Below are 17,228 nucleotides of genomic sequence, written 5' to 3' on the forward strand. Positions count from 1 at the left end.
ACGCTATAGGATAGGCAGCTCCCTATCTCCGACGACAGATTACTAAGGATTTAAATATTTGAAAAATCAGCATTCCTTTCGTCTGTTGTCAGCACGTCCAAAGTTACGTTATATATTACCGCTAAGCCGATCCAACAGAGTAATATCGAACAAGCTGCCGTCGGAGATGGGAAGTTGCCTATCCTCTAAGCGTGGAAAAAAATTCCTCACACCCGTCCTTTATCCATGCTTTAACGGTGTCCCCTCTTTTCCCGCCAATTTGTGTAGTACTCCCTGGTGATTGGTTAATGGTGGGGATGTCGGCGCCTTTGAAATCCCGAGACCCCCTCGTCATTGGTTAACGGAACGAATTTTCCCGCGCTTTACTCTCAGACTCTCAGTTTTCTCTTGAAACGAAACGGAAAATACGCGCTCGCTTAGCTGTCAATTTTTATGGCGATTTAAGTTAGAGTTTAAAGAAAATGTTTTATCCCGAAGTCGTCTTACGCCATGGAGGAGGACTGGCCAAGCTCTGGTAAGTACAATTAACGTTTTTAACTTGATTTATGCTTAGGCTAATGTCTTTTTGGTTTATGTTTTTACGTCAGGTTGGCCGCCCACTATTATAAAAAATTAAAAAAGAGAGAAATATTGCAGACCGATCTGGGAGAATGCTGGTATGAGTTGATAGAAACAAATCATTCCAGAAATCTAGGTTTTCGCGTAACCCTTTTAATCTTTAATTAGCGATGCCATCATGATGATATTAAATCGTCAAGAAGGAGGAATGCGATTTTCGCTACGTACCAGTAGCTACCTCGCATACGGAGCCGTCCGCCTTCATAACAGCCAATGGGCCAGTTTGTTAGGTAAAGGCGCTAGGCTAGAGATCCCCGAAATTGGCGCCCTTTTAGTGACGTCATCAAAACCGTTAGACCAAAATGGGGGGGGGGAGGGGCTTGAATTTGAAATTTGAATCACGATTGAATCTTTACCTAGCGATCTCTTTGATCACGTGACTAATAAATGGCTTGGCTTTATAAAAATAGGTGATGCCGATGCGTTAATAAAATCGATAGATCAAATGAATGATGAGCCTGATGAAGGACCTGATAAACCCGACAAACGGAAGTCAGTATTTCTTATCTTTGTAATCCAATTATCATTTGATTAATTAATGGTCCCCGGGGGTGGGGGTGGGGTTTGACAGGAGGCGTGCTCGTCGCCCACGTCGCCCTAGAGTACCTCCCGTAGCTGCTGGTACTCTGACCGATCAACAGGTCACCGACTTGTTGGATAATGAAGAAGTTGTTCCTCCCGGAGGCGACCTTGTTCCACCATTGGATGGTAAGTCTGTTCTTTATTTAAGCCTTGCTCTCTTTTAATTTATAACTTTCTGGGTTGCCAAGGGTTACGGGGTTTATAAAATAGGTCAAAATGGCGGTTAGGGAAAGTTCATGAATGTAAAAATAGGTCAAAATCATAATGGCGGTTAGGAAAAGTTCATGAATGTAAAAATAGGTCAAAATCATAATGGCGGTTAGGAAAAGTTCATGAATATAAAAACAGATCAAAATGGCGGCTATGAAAAGTTGATGAATATAAAAACAGATCAAAATGGCGGTTATGAAAAGTTGATGAATATAAAAATATGTAGGGTTAGTCCCCCTATTATCGGACGCTCCTATTATCGGACACATTTTTAAAAAGTTGTTTATAAAACTGCCGGGGAAAAAAGGAACACTGTAAGTTACCTAGTTTTAAAGAGGGTGAGACAGTTTTTTAATAAATAATAATAGATATCTTAAATAATTATGAACTTAAGATATTGAAACTTTATTAAAGAGGTTCGTTTTAACGTCTAGGGGAAATATTTGATACCAATAATAATAAAATAAAATAAAGCTTAATGCTTTTTATAATATAATAAACTGTCGTCATTGAAATAGACATAATAATAATGGTTTTAATGAATTAAATAAAAAGAGAATATCGTAACCCTGGCTGGGTTTAATTTAAATAAAAATAGTTTGAGTTTATATTTACGAATTTGTTGAATTGAAACCCGCACAAAAGCGTCCGGCGCGAAATGTAGATCGTCCATGTACCGGCGCGTTGATTAAGTTTAAGTCCGGAGACTGCACGATAAAAACCGCGGCGTGGCCCCGAAGGGTCCACGCCCGAGGGCGTCGAGCCCGAGGGCTGCAGCGACAGAATCTCTGACCAAGCAGGACCAAGGTGAAAGTCAGAGAGCGAGAGTTAACAAAGGTCGGGGACCCTTTATATAGCGCGAGCGCGTTATTATTTTCGCGCACAAACACGTGGACCACTCGTGGGTCCATCTTCACGATGTTTACGTTGTTCGGGTTTTTCGTCGACGTCATCATTGACGTCATGGGTAGAATTTTTTAAAACCACCAGCCAGGTAGGTTAGAAAAATAAAGGGAGAGTGCCAGTTTAAGGGACAGTCCATAAAATATTGTTACAAGGGTGTCGAAATCTGTATGTTGCATGTAAAAACAGAGAAGGGGCTCGATGTCAGAGGAGGAAAGCGCGAACGAACCAGATATCCAATTTTTTTGATTAATTAAAACTAATTGAGGGGCCGGAAAAATTCTTCCCCCCATTTTTAAATCGTGTTTTGAGGTATATAAATAGAAGCCAACTATAAGTTATGTGTATGGCTGTAAAGCCCGAATCTTTTTCTATAAATTGCTACTTTAACAGTTAGTTCTAGGTTTCTTTACATGAAAATAAAACGCGAATCGTATCTAATGTAGAAAACCTATTATCGGACAGCTTTCAAAGACGTTTTAAAGACAAATATTTAACGTAGGCTTACAATAAGAGAGGGATTGTAAATATTTAATGCTTAAAGCGGTTAGTGATGTTCATAATGGATCCAGAAGTGTCAGAGAAGTAACAATTTTCACGGGTCTTTTATTGTTAAAAAAAACTGGTATTCCAATTGAGGAACCATTGTCCGATACATAGATCCCAGTGTCCGATAGCAAAGACCCACTGTCCGATTCTGAGATCCCAGTGTCCGATAGCGAAGACCCACTGTCCGATACTGAGATCCCAGTGTCCGGGCTACAAAGACCCACTGTCCGATACTGAGATCCCAGTGTCCGGGCTACAAAGACCCACTGTCCGATACTGAGATCCCAGTGTCCGGGCTACAAAGACCCACTGTCCGATTCTGAGATCCCAGTGTCCGAGTTGGATGTATAGGCGTCCGATAAATGGAACATGGGTGTCCGAATCAACATCCAAATAGCCGATAATAGGGTACGATACTTGCCGAATAAAATCCATGATTGGGACAACATTACATCGTTCTTTTGGAATTATTTCTATACCATTAGGTGCAGAAACGTTCAAAATATATATTTCATAAACTTTTCAAAGGTTTTCTGTGATTTCCTTACATTTAACCATAATTTTTTAAAATGTGTCCGATAATAGGGGGACTAACCCTATATGTATATAGTATTGGAGCTGTGATCCCTTGTGACCCTAGCTCGACGAAATAATGAAAAAAAAAAAGGTCAAAATGCCGGTTAGGGAAAGTTCGTGAATATAAAAATAGGTCAAAATGGCGGTTAGGGAAACTTCATGAATGTAAAAATAGGTCAAAATGGCGGTTAGGGAAAGTTGATAAATTTAAAAATAGGTCAAAATGCGGGTTAGGAAAAGTTGATAAATTTAAAAATAGGTCAAAATGGCGGTTAGGAAAAGTTGATAAATTTAAAAATAGGTCAAAATGGCGGTTAGGGAAAGTTCATGAATATGAAAATAGGTCAAAATGGCGGTTAGGGAAAGTTCAATAGGTCAAAATGGCGGTTAGGAAAAGTTCATGAATGTAAAAATATGTCAGAATGCCTGTTAGAAAAAGTTCGTAAATATAAAAATAGGTCAAAATGCGGGTTACGAAAAGTTGATGAATATAAAAAATAGGTTAAAATGCCGGTTAGGAAAAGTTCATGAATATGAAAATAGGTCAAAATGGCGGTTAGGGAAAGTTTATGAATTTAAAAATAGGTCATAATGCGGGTTAAGAAAAGTTGATGAACATAAAAACAGGTCAAAAGCGTCCTATAATTTCCCGAAAAGTCCCATTAAATCCTATAATTTTGATTTAGTCAAGTTCCTCTTTTCCTAGTAAATCCCAATTTGTTATGTTTTTGAGATTAATTTCATAGTTTAAGCGAACATTTCGTCCTATATTTTCCTATAAAAACTGATTTTTGTCCTGTAAAATCCTATAATTCCTTGGGATCAATTGAAATTTTTGTCTGGGTTCTGTGGGTACTTAAGCGGGGGAGGGGATGGTGGTCAATGGCTTTGATGGCCTTTCATTGATTTTATTTAAATTTCACGCGAAAGTTTCTCAAGAAGAATTGGACAGACGCGCTGCACTAGTCACTATGATAGAACCCGACCCGATCCGAGAGCCCGAGGATATTCCCGTCGCAGAAAATCCCGATGACGTGCCAATTGTAAGTCCATCATGCAGTTGAGTCAAGTACTTACTAGGCTGTTATAACGAACAACGAGTGAATTTAGATGACTCCGGAAGCATTGAAAGAATTCCTCGATGAGTCACGCCAAAAACGGGCCGAGGAAGAGCGTCTTAGAAGGGAACAAGAACCCCAAGTACCTTCGACTGACGGGTAAGCCCATCTTAACCTATTCACCCGAAGACTGACTTATTTCATGAACTCTATTCGAATTCTGACCTATTTCATTAACTCTACTCGAATTTTGACCTATTTCGTAAATTCTATATGAATTTTGACCTATTTCATGAGCTCTATTCGAATTCTGACCTATTTCATTAACTCTACTCGAATTTTGACCTATTTCGTAAATTCTATATGAATTTTGACCTATTTCATGAGCTCTATTCGAATTCTGACCTATTTCATGAGCTCTATTCGAATTCTGACCTATTTCATGAGCTCTATTCGAATTCTGACCTATTTCATTAACTCTACTCGAATTTTGACCTATTTCGTAAATTCTATATGAATTTTGACCTATTTCATGAGCTCTATTCGAATTCTGACCTATTTCATGAGCTCTATTCGAATTCTGACCTATTTCATGAGCTCTATTCGAATTCTGACCTATTTCATGAGCTCTATTCGAATTCTGACCTATTTCATGAACTCTATTCGAATTCTGACCTATTTCATAAGCTCTAATCGAATTCTGACCTATTTCGTAAACTCTATATGAATTTTGACCTATTTCATGAACTCTACTCGAAATCTGACCTATTTCATTAACTCTACTCGAATTCTGACCTATTTCATAAACTCTACTCGAATTTTGACCTATTTCATAAAACTCTATTCAAATTCTGACCTATTTCAAAAACTCTATTCGAAATCTGACCTATTTCATAAACTCTATTCAAATTTTGACCTATTTTCCTCTCTCTCAATTTATTTATGAAGGGTTGCAACGAATGGAGAAGTCGTCCCTCCGCCGGAAGCAACTCCACAGCGACCGGAAGCAACTCCACCGCGACCGGAAGCAACTCCACCGCGACCGGAAGCAACTCCACCGCGACCGGAAGCAACTCCACCGCGACCGGAAGCAACTCCACCGCGACCGGAAGCAACTCCACCGCGACCGGAAGCAACTCCACCGCGACCGGAAGCAACTCCACCGCGACCGGAAGCAACTCCACCGCGATCGGGAGCAACTCCACCGCGAACGGAAGTAACTCCACCGCGACCGGAAGTAACTCCAGAGGGAGCGGAAGCAGCTGAGGAGGAGCCAGCTCAGACCAAACCCAAAAGAAAGCGTGCCCGTAAACAACGCACCTTTAAAGATGAGGTCTGTTTCTTCATTGTGATTTTTTTCTTTTGACAAAGGGGAAGTGTGAGAACTTTGAGAATAGGTCAAAATGGTCGGGGAACTTTGAGAATAGGTCAAAATGGTCGGGGAACTTTGAGAATAGGTCAAAATGGTTGGGGAACTTTGAGAATAGGTCAAAATGGTCGGGGAACTTTGAGAATAGGTCCAAATGGTTGGGGAAACTTTGAGAATAGGTCCAAATGGTTGGGGAAACTTTGAGAATAGGTCCAAATGGTTGGGGTAACTTTGAGAATAGGTCCAAATGGTTGGGGTAACTTTGAGAATAGGTCAAAATGGTCGGGGAACTTTGATAATAGGTCAAAATGGTTAGGAAACTTTGAGAATAGGTCAAAATGGTCGGGTAACTTTGAGAATAGGTCAAAATGGTTAGGAAACTTTGAGAATAGGTCAAAATGGTCGGGTAACTTTGAGAATAGGTCAAAATGGTCGGGTAACTTTGAGAATAGGTCAAAATGGATGGGAAACTTTGAGAATAGGTCAAAATGGATGGGAAACTTTGAGAATAGGTCAAAATGGTCGGGGAACTTTGAGAATAGGTCAAAATGGTCGGGTAACTTTGAGAATAGGTCAAAATGGATGGGAAACTTTGAGAATAGGTCAAAATGGATGGGAAACTTTGAGAATAGGTCAAAATGGTCGGGGAACTTTGAGAATAGGTCAAAATGGTCGGGGAACTTTGAGAATAGGTCAAAATGGTTGGGAAACTTTGAGAATAGGTCAAAATGGTCGGGGTAACTTAAAGAATAGGTCAAAATGGTCGGGTAACTTAAAGAATAGGTCAAAATGGTCGGGTAACTTAAAGAATAGGTCAAAATGGTCGGGTAACTGTATAAATAGGTCAAAATGGTCGGGTAACTTAAAGAATAGGTCAAAATGGTCGGGTAACTGTATAAATAGGTCAAAATGGTCGGGTAACTTTGAGAATAGGTCAAAATTGGCTCTTTTACAATTAAGAAAAATATATAACAGGTTACAAGAATTCCCAGAGAAGAATTTGCGGAGCACTTGCGCAACCCGGGGAACCAGAGCTTTAACCACATGAGGGTACCTAATAAGTAGCCTATCAGAGCTCGGTCTGTTCTTCGATGAAATGTGGGTTTCAATTTCTATTTCAGGACAATCGAGCCGTGCCGAAAAGAGCGCAGCTTACGGCCGCTCAATTGTTGTATCATCCCATCCATTTCCCTGAACATTATTATCTGAGTAAGCGCAATAGCCCCCCCCCGTGTAAATTAACATTTGACCTTCATCCTTGACCCCCCTCCCCTCCTTTTCAAAATAGTTGATAATTTGGAACAACTGCGTCAAGAAATGCACAGACTTATCGATAACGGACGACGTGAGTAACACACTCTCTCTATTTGACCAAGGCTTAGAGGGGAATTTGACCAAGGCTTAGAGGGGAATTTGACCAAGGCTTTGAGGGGAATTTGACCAAGGCTTTGAGGGGAATATGACCAAGGCTTAGAGGGGAATATGACCAAGGCTTAGAGGGGAATATGACCAAGGCTTTGAGGGGAATATGACCAAGGCTTTGAGGGGAATATGACCAAGGCTTTGAGGGGAATATGACCAAGGCTTTGAGGGGAATATGACCAAGGCTTAGAGGGAGAATTTGACCAAGGCTTTGAGGGGAATATGACCAAGGCTTAGAGGGAGAATTTGACCAAGGCTTAGAGGGGAATATGACCAAGGCTTAGAGGGGAATATTTTAATCTAACTTTTATCTTTAACGAGGTTAGAAGTTCCCTGGGATCATCGTCCACCAGTAGAGATTGGGGAGGCGCCTCCAATCGAGGATCGTCCACCAGTAGAGAGTGAGGAGGCGCCTCAAATCGCTCCACCAGTAGAGATTGAGGAGGCGCCTCCAATCGCTCCACCACTAGAGATTGAGGAGGCGCCTCAAATCGCTCCACCACTAGAGATTGAGGAGGCGCCTCCAATCGAGGATCGCCCACAAGTACAGATTGAGGAGGCGCCTCAAATCGAGGATCGGGATGGAGACAGGCCCATTGTTAGTGCGATTCAATTCTCTATTTACTAACTTCTCCGATGCACGTGGCAAGGCTTAAAGGGCCTCTCTCTTTTTTAGCCCACCCGCTCTGTTTTTCATGAACCCCCGAGGAACCACGGCCATTACTAATAATTAACTTGGCCCCAGTTAACCCTTTGTTAAATTAGTTAGTTAAATTTAGTTCAACTCTCTCTCTATCGAAATGAACTGAATCGATTTGTAGACGAAATTGTCTATTTTAAATCTTTGCCCCTGTTAAGCCTTGCCACTCGCGTAGGGACAGTTAAATTTAGTTCAACTCTCTCTATTTTGAAATGAACTGAATCGATTTGTAGACGAAATGGTCTATTTTAAATCTTTGCCTCTGTTAGGCTGTTAGCCTTGCCACTCGCGTAGGGACTAGGGACAGTTAAATTTAGTTCAACTCTCTCTCTCTATCGAAATGAACTGAATCGATTTGTAGACGAAATTGTCTATTTTAAATCTTTGCCCCTGTCAAGCCTTGCCACTGAGTAGGGACAGTTAAATTTAGTTCAACTCTCTCTCTATTTTGAAATGAACTGAATCAATCTGTAGACGAAATGGTCTATTTTAATCTATGAACTTATTTTTTTTTCGTTTTGTTTTTAGGATTTAGTTCGACCATCAGATGTTGGTAAATAATTAAGTTTTCTTCATTAAAAAGATTAAAATTAAGTCTATTTTATTTTAATCCTTTTTGGTGTGGTCATTTTGCAGGCCTCGAACCTTCATTGCAAGTCAGGTAACTAAGAGTTTTTTCCCCTCCCCCCTTTCTTTTAAAGGAACTTAGGAGTTGGTTCTTTGAAAAAAAAAAGCGTCGTCTTATCAATTTCTTTAAACAAGATTTTAAAATAATTTGATTATCCGATCTAGCGAATCGGCAATGTCGCCGCGTCCTCCGGAGGATGTGTCAGTGGTATCTGGCGCTCAATCCATTTTGGCGCCAATTGTTGACACCACCACCACCACCCTTGACCAAGTAGATGACGCAGCCAATGAAAGTTTGGTTGCCGTTTCGTCACCAGCTGCGAGTAAGTTCTTGTCTTCTTTCCTTAAGCCTTGGCGAGTCGTGGCTGCTACAGCCTAGAGGGAGTTAACGGTCATATGGGTGGCTTGAATGGTTGATCACGGGGCCGGAAATAAGGAAAAATCCTTATAGGACATGTGTCCAGTGACGCCCCCTTTGACTGGAAATATTATAGGACATTGTCCACTGGAGTAGGGCCGGAAATAGTGTCGCGTCTTCATAGTCAAACCATCAAAACTACGGAAAAATTATTGGTCAAATGTCCAGTGACCCCTTCCCTTAGTTTTAAAAAAAAAAATATGGGACATTTTAAAATTTTATTGGACAATGTCCAATGTCCTGTGCTTATTTCCGGCCCTTAGTGTCGCGCCTTCAAAGTCAAACCATCAAAACTGCGGAAAAACTATTGGTCAAATGTCCAGTGACCCCTTCCCTTAGTTTTAAAAAAAAATATGGGACATTTTAAAATTTTATTGGACAATGTCCAATGTCCTGCGCTTATTTCCGGCCCTTAGTGTCGCGCCTTCAAAGTCAAACCATAAAAACTACGGAAAACTATTGGTCAAATGTCCAGTGACCCCTTCCCTTAGTTTTAAAAAAAAATATGGGACATTTTAAAATTTTATTGGACAATGTCCAGTCAGTGTCCTGTGCTTATTTCCGGCCCTTAGTGTCGCGCCTTCAAAGTCAAACCATCAAAACTGCGGAAAAACTATTGGTCAAATGTCCAGTGACCCCTTCCCTTAGTTTTAAAAAAAAATATGGGACATTTTAAAATTTTATTGGACAATGTCCAATGTCCTGTGCTTATTTCCGGCCCTTAGTGTCGCGCCTTCATAGTCAAACCATCAAAACTACGGAAAAACTATTGGTCAAATGTCCAGTGACCCCTTCCCTTAGTTTTTAAAAAAAAATATGGGACATTTTAAAATTTTATTGGACAATGTCCAATGTCCTGCGCTTATTTCCGGCCCTTAGTGTCGCGCCTTCAAAGTCAAACCATCAAAACTACGGAAAAACTATTGGTCAAATGTCCAGTGACCCCTTCCCTTAGTTTTAAAAAAAAATATGGGACATTTTAAAATTTTATTGGACAATGTCCAGTCAGTGTCCTGTGCTTATTTCCGGCCCTTAGTGTCGCGCCTTCAAAGTCAAACCATCAAAACTGCGGAAAAACTATTGGTCAAATGTCCAGTGACCCCTTCCCTTAGTTTAAAAAAAAAATATGGGACATTTTAAAATTTTATTGGACAATGTCCAATGTCCTGTGCTTATTTCCGGCCCTTAGTGTCGCGCCTTCATAGTCAAACCATCAAAACTACGGAAAAACTATTGGTCAAATGTCCAGTGACCCCTTCCCTTAGTTTTTAAAAAAAAATATGGGACATTTTAAAATTTTATTGGACAATGTCCAATGTCCTGCGCTTATTTCCGGCCCTTAGTGTCGCGCCTTCAAAGTCAAACCATCAAAACTACGGAAAAACTATTGGTCAAATGTCCAGTGACCCCTTCCCTTAGTTTTAAAAAAAAATATGGGACATTTTAAAATTTTATTGGACAATGTCCAGTCAGTGTCCTGTGCTTATTTCCGGCCCTTAGTGTCGCGCCTTCAAAGTCAAACCATCAAAACTACGGAAAAACTATTGGTCAAATGTCCAGTGACCCCTTCCCTTAGTTTTTAAAAAAAAATATGGGACATTTTAAAATTTTATTGGACAATGTCCAATGTCCTGCGCTTATTTCCGGCCCTTAGTGTCGCGCCTTCAAAGTCAAACCATCAAAACTACGGAAAAACTATTGGTCAAATGTCCAGTGACCCCTTCCCTTAGTTTTAAAAAAAAATATGGGACATTTTAAAATTTTATTGGACAATGTCCAGTCAGTGTCCTGTGCTTATTTCCGGCCCTTAGTGTCGCGCCTTCAAAGTCAAACCATCAAAACTACGGAAAAACTATTGGTCAAATGTCCAGTGACCCCTTCCCTTAGTTTTTAAAAAAAAATATGGGACATTTTAAAATTTTATTGGACAATGTCCAATGTCCTGTGCTTATTTCCGGCCCTTAGTGTCGCGCCTTCATAGTCAAACCATCAAAACTACGGAAAAACTATTGGTCAAGTGTCCAGTGACCCCTTCCCTTAGTTTTAAAAAAAAATATGGGACATTTTAAAATTTTATTGGACAATGTCCAGTCAGTGTCCTGTGCTTATTTCCGGCCCTTAGTGTCGCGCCTTCAAAGTCAAACCATCAAAACTGCGGAAAAACTATTGGTCAAATGTCCAGTGACCCCTTCCCTTAGTTTTAAAAAAAAATATGGGACATTTTAAAATTTTATTGGACAATGTCCAATGTCCTGTGCTTATTTCCGGCCCTTAGTGTCGCGCCTTCATAGTCAAACCATCAAAACTACGGAAAAACTATTGGTCAAATGTCCAGTGACCCCTTCCCTTAGTTTTTAAAAAAAAATATGGGACATTTTAAAATTTTATTGGACAATGTCCAATGTCCTGCGCTTATTTCCGGCCCTTAGTGTCGCGCCTTCAAAGTCAAACCATCAAAACTACGGAAAAACTATTGGTCAAATGTCCAGTGACCCCTTCCCTTAGTTTTTAAAAAAAATATGGGACATTTTAAAATTTTATTGGACAATGTCCAGTCAGTGTCCTGTGCTTATTTCCGGCCCTTAGTGTCGCGCCTTCAAAGTCAAACCATCAAAACTACGGAAAAACTATTGGTCAAATGTCCAGTGACCCCTTCCCTTAGTTTTTAAAAAAAAATATGGGACATTTTAAAATTTTATTGGACAATGTCCAATGTCCTTCGCTTATTTCCGGCCCTTAGTGTCGCGCCTTCAAAGTCAAACCATCAAAACTACGGAAAAACTATTGGTCAAATGTCCAGTGACCCCTTCCCTTAGTTTTAAAAAAAAATATGGGACATTTTAAAATTTTATTGGACAATGTCCAGTCAGTGTCCTGTGCTTATTTCCGGCCCTTAGTGTCGCGCCTTCAAAGTCAAACCATCAAAACTACGGAAAAACTATTGGTCAAATGTCCAGTGACCCCTTCCCTTAGTTTTTAAAAAAAAATATGGGACATTTTAAAATTTTATTGGACAATGTCCAATGTCCTGCGCTTATTTCCGGCCCTTAGTGTCGCGCCTTCAAAGTCAAACCATCAAAACTGCGGAAAAACTATTGGTCAAATGTCCAGTGACCCCTTCCCTTAGTTTTAAAAAAAAATATGGGACATTTTAAAATTTTATTGGACAATGTCCAATGTCCTGTGCTTATTTCCGGCCCTTAGTGTCGCGCCTTCAAAGTCAAACCATCAAAACTGCGGAAAAACTATTGGTCAAATGTCCAGTGACCCCTTCCCTTAGTTTTAAAAAAAAATATGGGACATTTTAAAATTTTATTGGACAATGTCCAATGTCCTGTGCTTATTTCCGGCCCTTAGTGTCGCGCCTTCATAGTCAAACCATCAAAACTACGGAAAAACTATTGGTCAAATGTCCAGTGACCCCTTCCCTTAGTTTTTAAAAAAAAATATGGGACATTTTAAAATTTTATTGGACAATGTCCAATGTCCTGCGCTTATTTCCGGCCCTTAGTGTCGCGCCTTCAAAGTCAAACCATCAAAACTACGGAAAAACTATTGGTCAAATGTCCAGTGACCCCTTCCCTTAGTTTTAAAAAAAAATATGGGACATTTTAAAATTTTATTGGACAATGTCCAGTCAGTGTCCTGTGCTTATTTCCGGCCCTTAGTGTCGCGCCTTCAAAGTCAAACCATCAAAACTACGGAAAAACTATTGGTCAAATGTCCAGTGACCCCTTCCCTTAGTTTTTAAAAAAAAATATGGGACATTTTAAAATTTTATTGGACAATGTCCAATGTCCTGTGCTTATTTCCGGCCCTTAGTGTCGCGCCTTCATAGTCAAACCATCAAAACTACGGAAAAACTATTGGTCAAGTGTCCAGTGACCCCTTCCCTTAGTTTTCAAAAAAAAATATGGGACATTTTAAAATTTTATTGGACAATGTCCAATGTCCTGTGCTTATTTCCGGCCCTTAGTGTCGCGCCTTCAAAGTCAAACCATCAAAACTACGGAAAACTATTGGTCAAATGTCCAGTGACCCCTTCCCTTAGTTTTAAAAAAAAATATGGGACATTTTAAAATTTTATTGGACAATGTCCAGTCAGTGTCCTGTGCTTATTTCCGGCCCTTAGTGTCGCGCCTTCAAAGTCAAACCATCAAAACTGCGGAAAAACTATTGGTCAAATGTCCAGTGACCCCTTCCCTTAGTTTTTAAAAAAAAATATGGGACATTTTAAAATTTTATTGGACAATGTCCAATGTCCTGTGCTTATTTCCGGCCCTTAGTGTCGCGCCTTCATAGTCAAACCATCAAAACTACGGAAAAACTATTGGTCAAGTGTCCAGTGACCCCTTCCCTTAGTTTTAAAAAAAAATATGGGACATTTTAAAATTTTATTGGACAATGTCCAGTCAGTGTCCTGTGCTTATTTCCGGCCCTTAGTGTCGCGCCTTCAAAGTCAAACCATCAAAACTGCGGAAAAACTATTGGTCAAATGTCCAGTGACCCCTTCCCTTAGTTTTAAAAAAAAATATGGGACATTTTAAAATTTTATTGGACAATGTCCAATGTCCTGTGCTTATTTCCGGCCCTTAGTGTCGCGCCTTCATAGTCAAACCATCAAAACTACGGAAAAACTATTGGTCAAATGTCCAGTGACCCCTTCCCTTAGTTTTTAAAAAAAAATATGGGACATTTTAAAATTTTATTGGACAATGTCCAATGTCCTGCGCTTATTTCCGGCCCTTAGTGTCGCGCCTTCAAAGTCAAACCATCAAAACTACGGAAAAACTATTGGTCAAATGTCCAGTGACCCCTTCCCTTAGTTTTTAAAAAAAATATGGGACATTTTAAAATTTTATTGGACAATGTCCAGTCAGTGTCCTGTGCTTATTTCCGGCCCTTAGTGTCGCGCCTTCAAAGTCAAACCATCAAAACTACGGAAAAACTATTGGTCAAATGTCCAGTGACCCCTTCCCTTAGTTTTTAAAAAAAAATATGGGACATTTTAAAATTTTATTGGACAATGTCCAATGTCCTGCGCTTATTTCCGGCCCTTAGTGTCGCGCCTTCAAAGTCAAACCATCAAAACTACGGAAAAACTATTGGTCAAATGTCCAGTGACCCCTTCCCTTAGTTTTAAAAAAAAATATGGGACATTTTAAAATTTTATTGGACAATGTCCAGTCAGTGTCCTGTGCTTATTTCCGGCCCTTAGTGTCGCGCCTTCAAAGTCAAACCATCAAAACTACGGAAAAACTATTGGTCAAATGTCCAGTGACCCCTTCCCTTAGTTTTTAAAAAAAAATATGGGACATTTTAAAATTTTATTGGACAATGTCCAATGTCCTGCGCTTATTTCCGGCCCTTAGTGTCGCGCCTTCAAAGTCAAACCATCAAAACTGCGGAAAAACTATTGGTCAAATGTCCAGTGACCCCTTCCCTTAGTTTTAAAAAAAAATATGGGACATTTTAAAATTTTATTGGACAATGTCCAATGTCCTGTGCTTATTTCCGGCCCTTAGTGTCGCGCCTTCAAAGTCAAACCATCAAAACTGCGGAAAAACTATTGGTCAAATGTCCAGTGACCCCTTCCCTTAGTTTTAAAAAAAAATATGGGACATTTTAAAATTTTATTGGACAATGTCCAATGTCCTGTGCTTATTTCCGGCCCTTAGTGTCGCGCCTTCATAGTCAAACCATCAAAACTACGGAAAAACTATTGGTCAAATGTCCAGTGACCCCTTCCCTTAGTTTTTAAAAAAAAATATGGGACATTTTAAAATTTTATTGGACAATGTCCAATGTCCTGCGCTTATTTCCGGCCCTTAGTGTCGCGCCTTCAAAGTCAAACCATCAAAACTACGGAAAAACTATTGGTCAAATGTCCAGTGACCCCTTCCCTTAGTTTTAAAAAAAAATATGGGACATTTTAAAATTTTATTGGACAATGTCCAGTCAGTGTCCTGTGCTTATTTCCGGCCCTTAGTGTCGCGCCTTCAAAGTCAAACCATCAAAACTACGGAAAAACTATTGGTCAAATGTCCAGTGACCCCTTCCCTTAGTTTTTAAAAAAAAATATGGGACATTTTAAAATTTTATTGGACAATGTCCAATGTCCTGTGCTTATTTCCGGCCCTTAGTGTCGCGCCTTCATAGTCAAACCATCAAAACTACGGAAAAACTATTGGTCAAGTGTCCAGTGACCCCTTCCCTTAGTTTTCAAAAAAAAAATATGGGACATTTTAAAATTTTATTGGACAATGTCCAATGTCCTGTGCTTATTTCCGGCCCTTAGTGTCGCGCCTTCATAGTCAAACCATCAAAACTACGGAAAAACTATTGGTCAAGTGTCCAGTGACCCCTTCCCTTAGTTTTCAAAAAAAAAATATGGGACATTTTAAAATTTTATTGGACAATGTCCAATGTCCTGTGCTTATTTCCGGCCCTTAGTGTCGCGCCTTCAAAGTCAAACCATCAAAACTACGGAAAACTATTGGTCAAATGTCCAGTGACCCCTTCCCTTAGTTTTAAAAAAAAATATGGGACATTTTAAAATTTTATTGGACAATGTCCAGTCAGTGTCCTGTGCTTATTTCCGGCCCTTAGTGTCGCGCCTTCAAAGTCAAACCATCAAAACTGCGGAAAAACTATTGGTCAAATGTCCAGTGACCCCTTCCCTTAGTTTTAAAAAAAAATATGGGACATTTTAAAATTTTATTGGACAATGTCCAATGTCCTGTGCTTATTTCCGGCCCTTAGTGTCGCGCCTTCAAAGTCAAACCATCAAAACTGCGGAAAAACTATTGGTCAAATGTCCAGTGACCCCTTCCCTTAGTTTTTAAAAAAAAAAATATGGGACATTTAAAATTTTATTGGACAATGTCCAATGTCCTGCGCTTATTTCCGGCCCTGGTTCAACTTGATCATGCGGTGGTTGGTTGTTTAATTGGTCAGGTTGCCGGCCGACTATGCGTTCTCCTTACTCGGAGAACATGGAACCACCGTCCGATGTGTCAGCGGAGGCAAAGTCAAAAGATTCGGAAGCGGAGGAAGACCATCGACGCTGGATGCGATGGACTAGAAAAGAGATCCGGAGGTTGTTGACCCAGAACGGAGGTACCGGGATGACGTCATTTTTTACCATGTGCCCAAGAGAAACGACCCATTGGACCAAGGCACTGGAGATTTTTATTTGCCTTCTTGGTGAGTAATTGGATCGTTTTAGTTTTAGTTACTGTTTTGAGTGGCCAGGCTCGCTGCAGGCATCTACTCTAAGACATGACATGAGTGTGTTCACGTGTTTTTATTTTTATTCTTGGGGCGGGGCTTAGAATTGTGCGAAACCGGTGTAATAGTGACCACTCAGGAGATGGTATTCGCGGATATCATGATATTCCCAACTTACATGATTTGGGAATCAGAATAACTTTTAAACTTTGTAATCTATAGGCTTATATTTGTAATGTTCATAAACATTTTAATCTTATATTTTTCATGTTCATAAACACTTTAATCTTATATATATGTTCATAAACATTTTAATAATATTTGCCATGTTCATAAACATTTTAAAATTATTTGCCATGTTCATAAACATTTTAATCTTATATGTTCATAAACATTTTAATCTTATATATATGTTCATAAACATTTTAATATTATTTGCCATGTTCATAAACATTTTAATATTATTTGCCATGTTCATAAACATTTTAATATTATTTGCCATGTTCATAAACATTTTAATCTTATATTTGTCATGTTCATGAACATTTTAATCTTATATTTTTCATGTTCATAAACACTTTAATCTTATATATATGTTCATAAACACTTTAATCTTATATATATGTTCATAAACACTTTAATCTTATATTTGTCATGTTCATGAACATTTTAATCTTATATTTGTCATGTTCATGAACATTTTAATCTTATTTTTGTCATGTTCATAAACATTTTAATCTTATATATATGTTCATAAACATTTTAATCTTATATATATGTTCATAAACATTTTAATCTTATATATATGTTCATAAATATTTTAATCTTTTATTTGTCATGTTATAAACATTTTAAACTTATATATTGGCACGTTCATTAACATTTTAATCTTATATTTGTCACGTTTATTAACATTGTAATCTTGTTCATATTTGTCATGTTCGAACATTAAAAATGACCTTTATT

General features: G+C 39.1%; 1 protein-coding gene across 1 annotated transcript; it reads left to right on the plus strand.

Annotated features, from left to right (window-relative positions):
- Nucleotides 1–256: 256 nt before the first annotated feature.
- LOC149710150 (uncharacterized) lies at nucleotides 257–17,205 on the plus strand. Its single transcript, XM_089859715.1, has 17 exons — nucleotides 257–514; nucleotides 588–656; nucleotides 727–848; nucleotides 1,029–1,110; nucleotides 1,190–1,326; nucleotides 4,369–4,481; nucleotides 4,549–4,655; nucleotides 5,445–5,829; nucleotides 6,841–6,915; nucleotides 6,987–7,074; nucleotides 7,154–7,210; nucleotides 7,614–7,885; nucleotides 8,516–8,540; nucleotides 8,624–8,648; nucleotides 8,780–8,937; nucleotides 15,990–16,238; nucleotides 16,367–17,205. The coding sequence occupies exons 1-17, from the start codon at nucleotides 462–464 to the stop codon at nucleotides 16,459–16,461; spliced, it is 2,112 nt and encodes a 703-aa protein (XP_089715841.1). The 5' UTR covers nucleotides 257–461; the 3' UTR covers nucleotides 16,462–17,205.
- Nucleotides 17,206–17,228: the final 23 nt, after the last annotated feature.

This window comes from Phalangium opilio, unplaced genomic scaffold (assembly GCF_054372755.1).
Source record: "Phalangium opilio isolate 3A_F unplaced genomic scaffold, DU_Popi_V2 ptg000011l_1, whole genome shotgun sequence".
Classification (NCBI taxonomy): Eukaryota; Metazoa; Arthropoda; class Arachnida; order Opiliones; family Phalangiidae; genus Phalangium; species Phalangium opilio.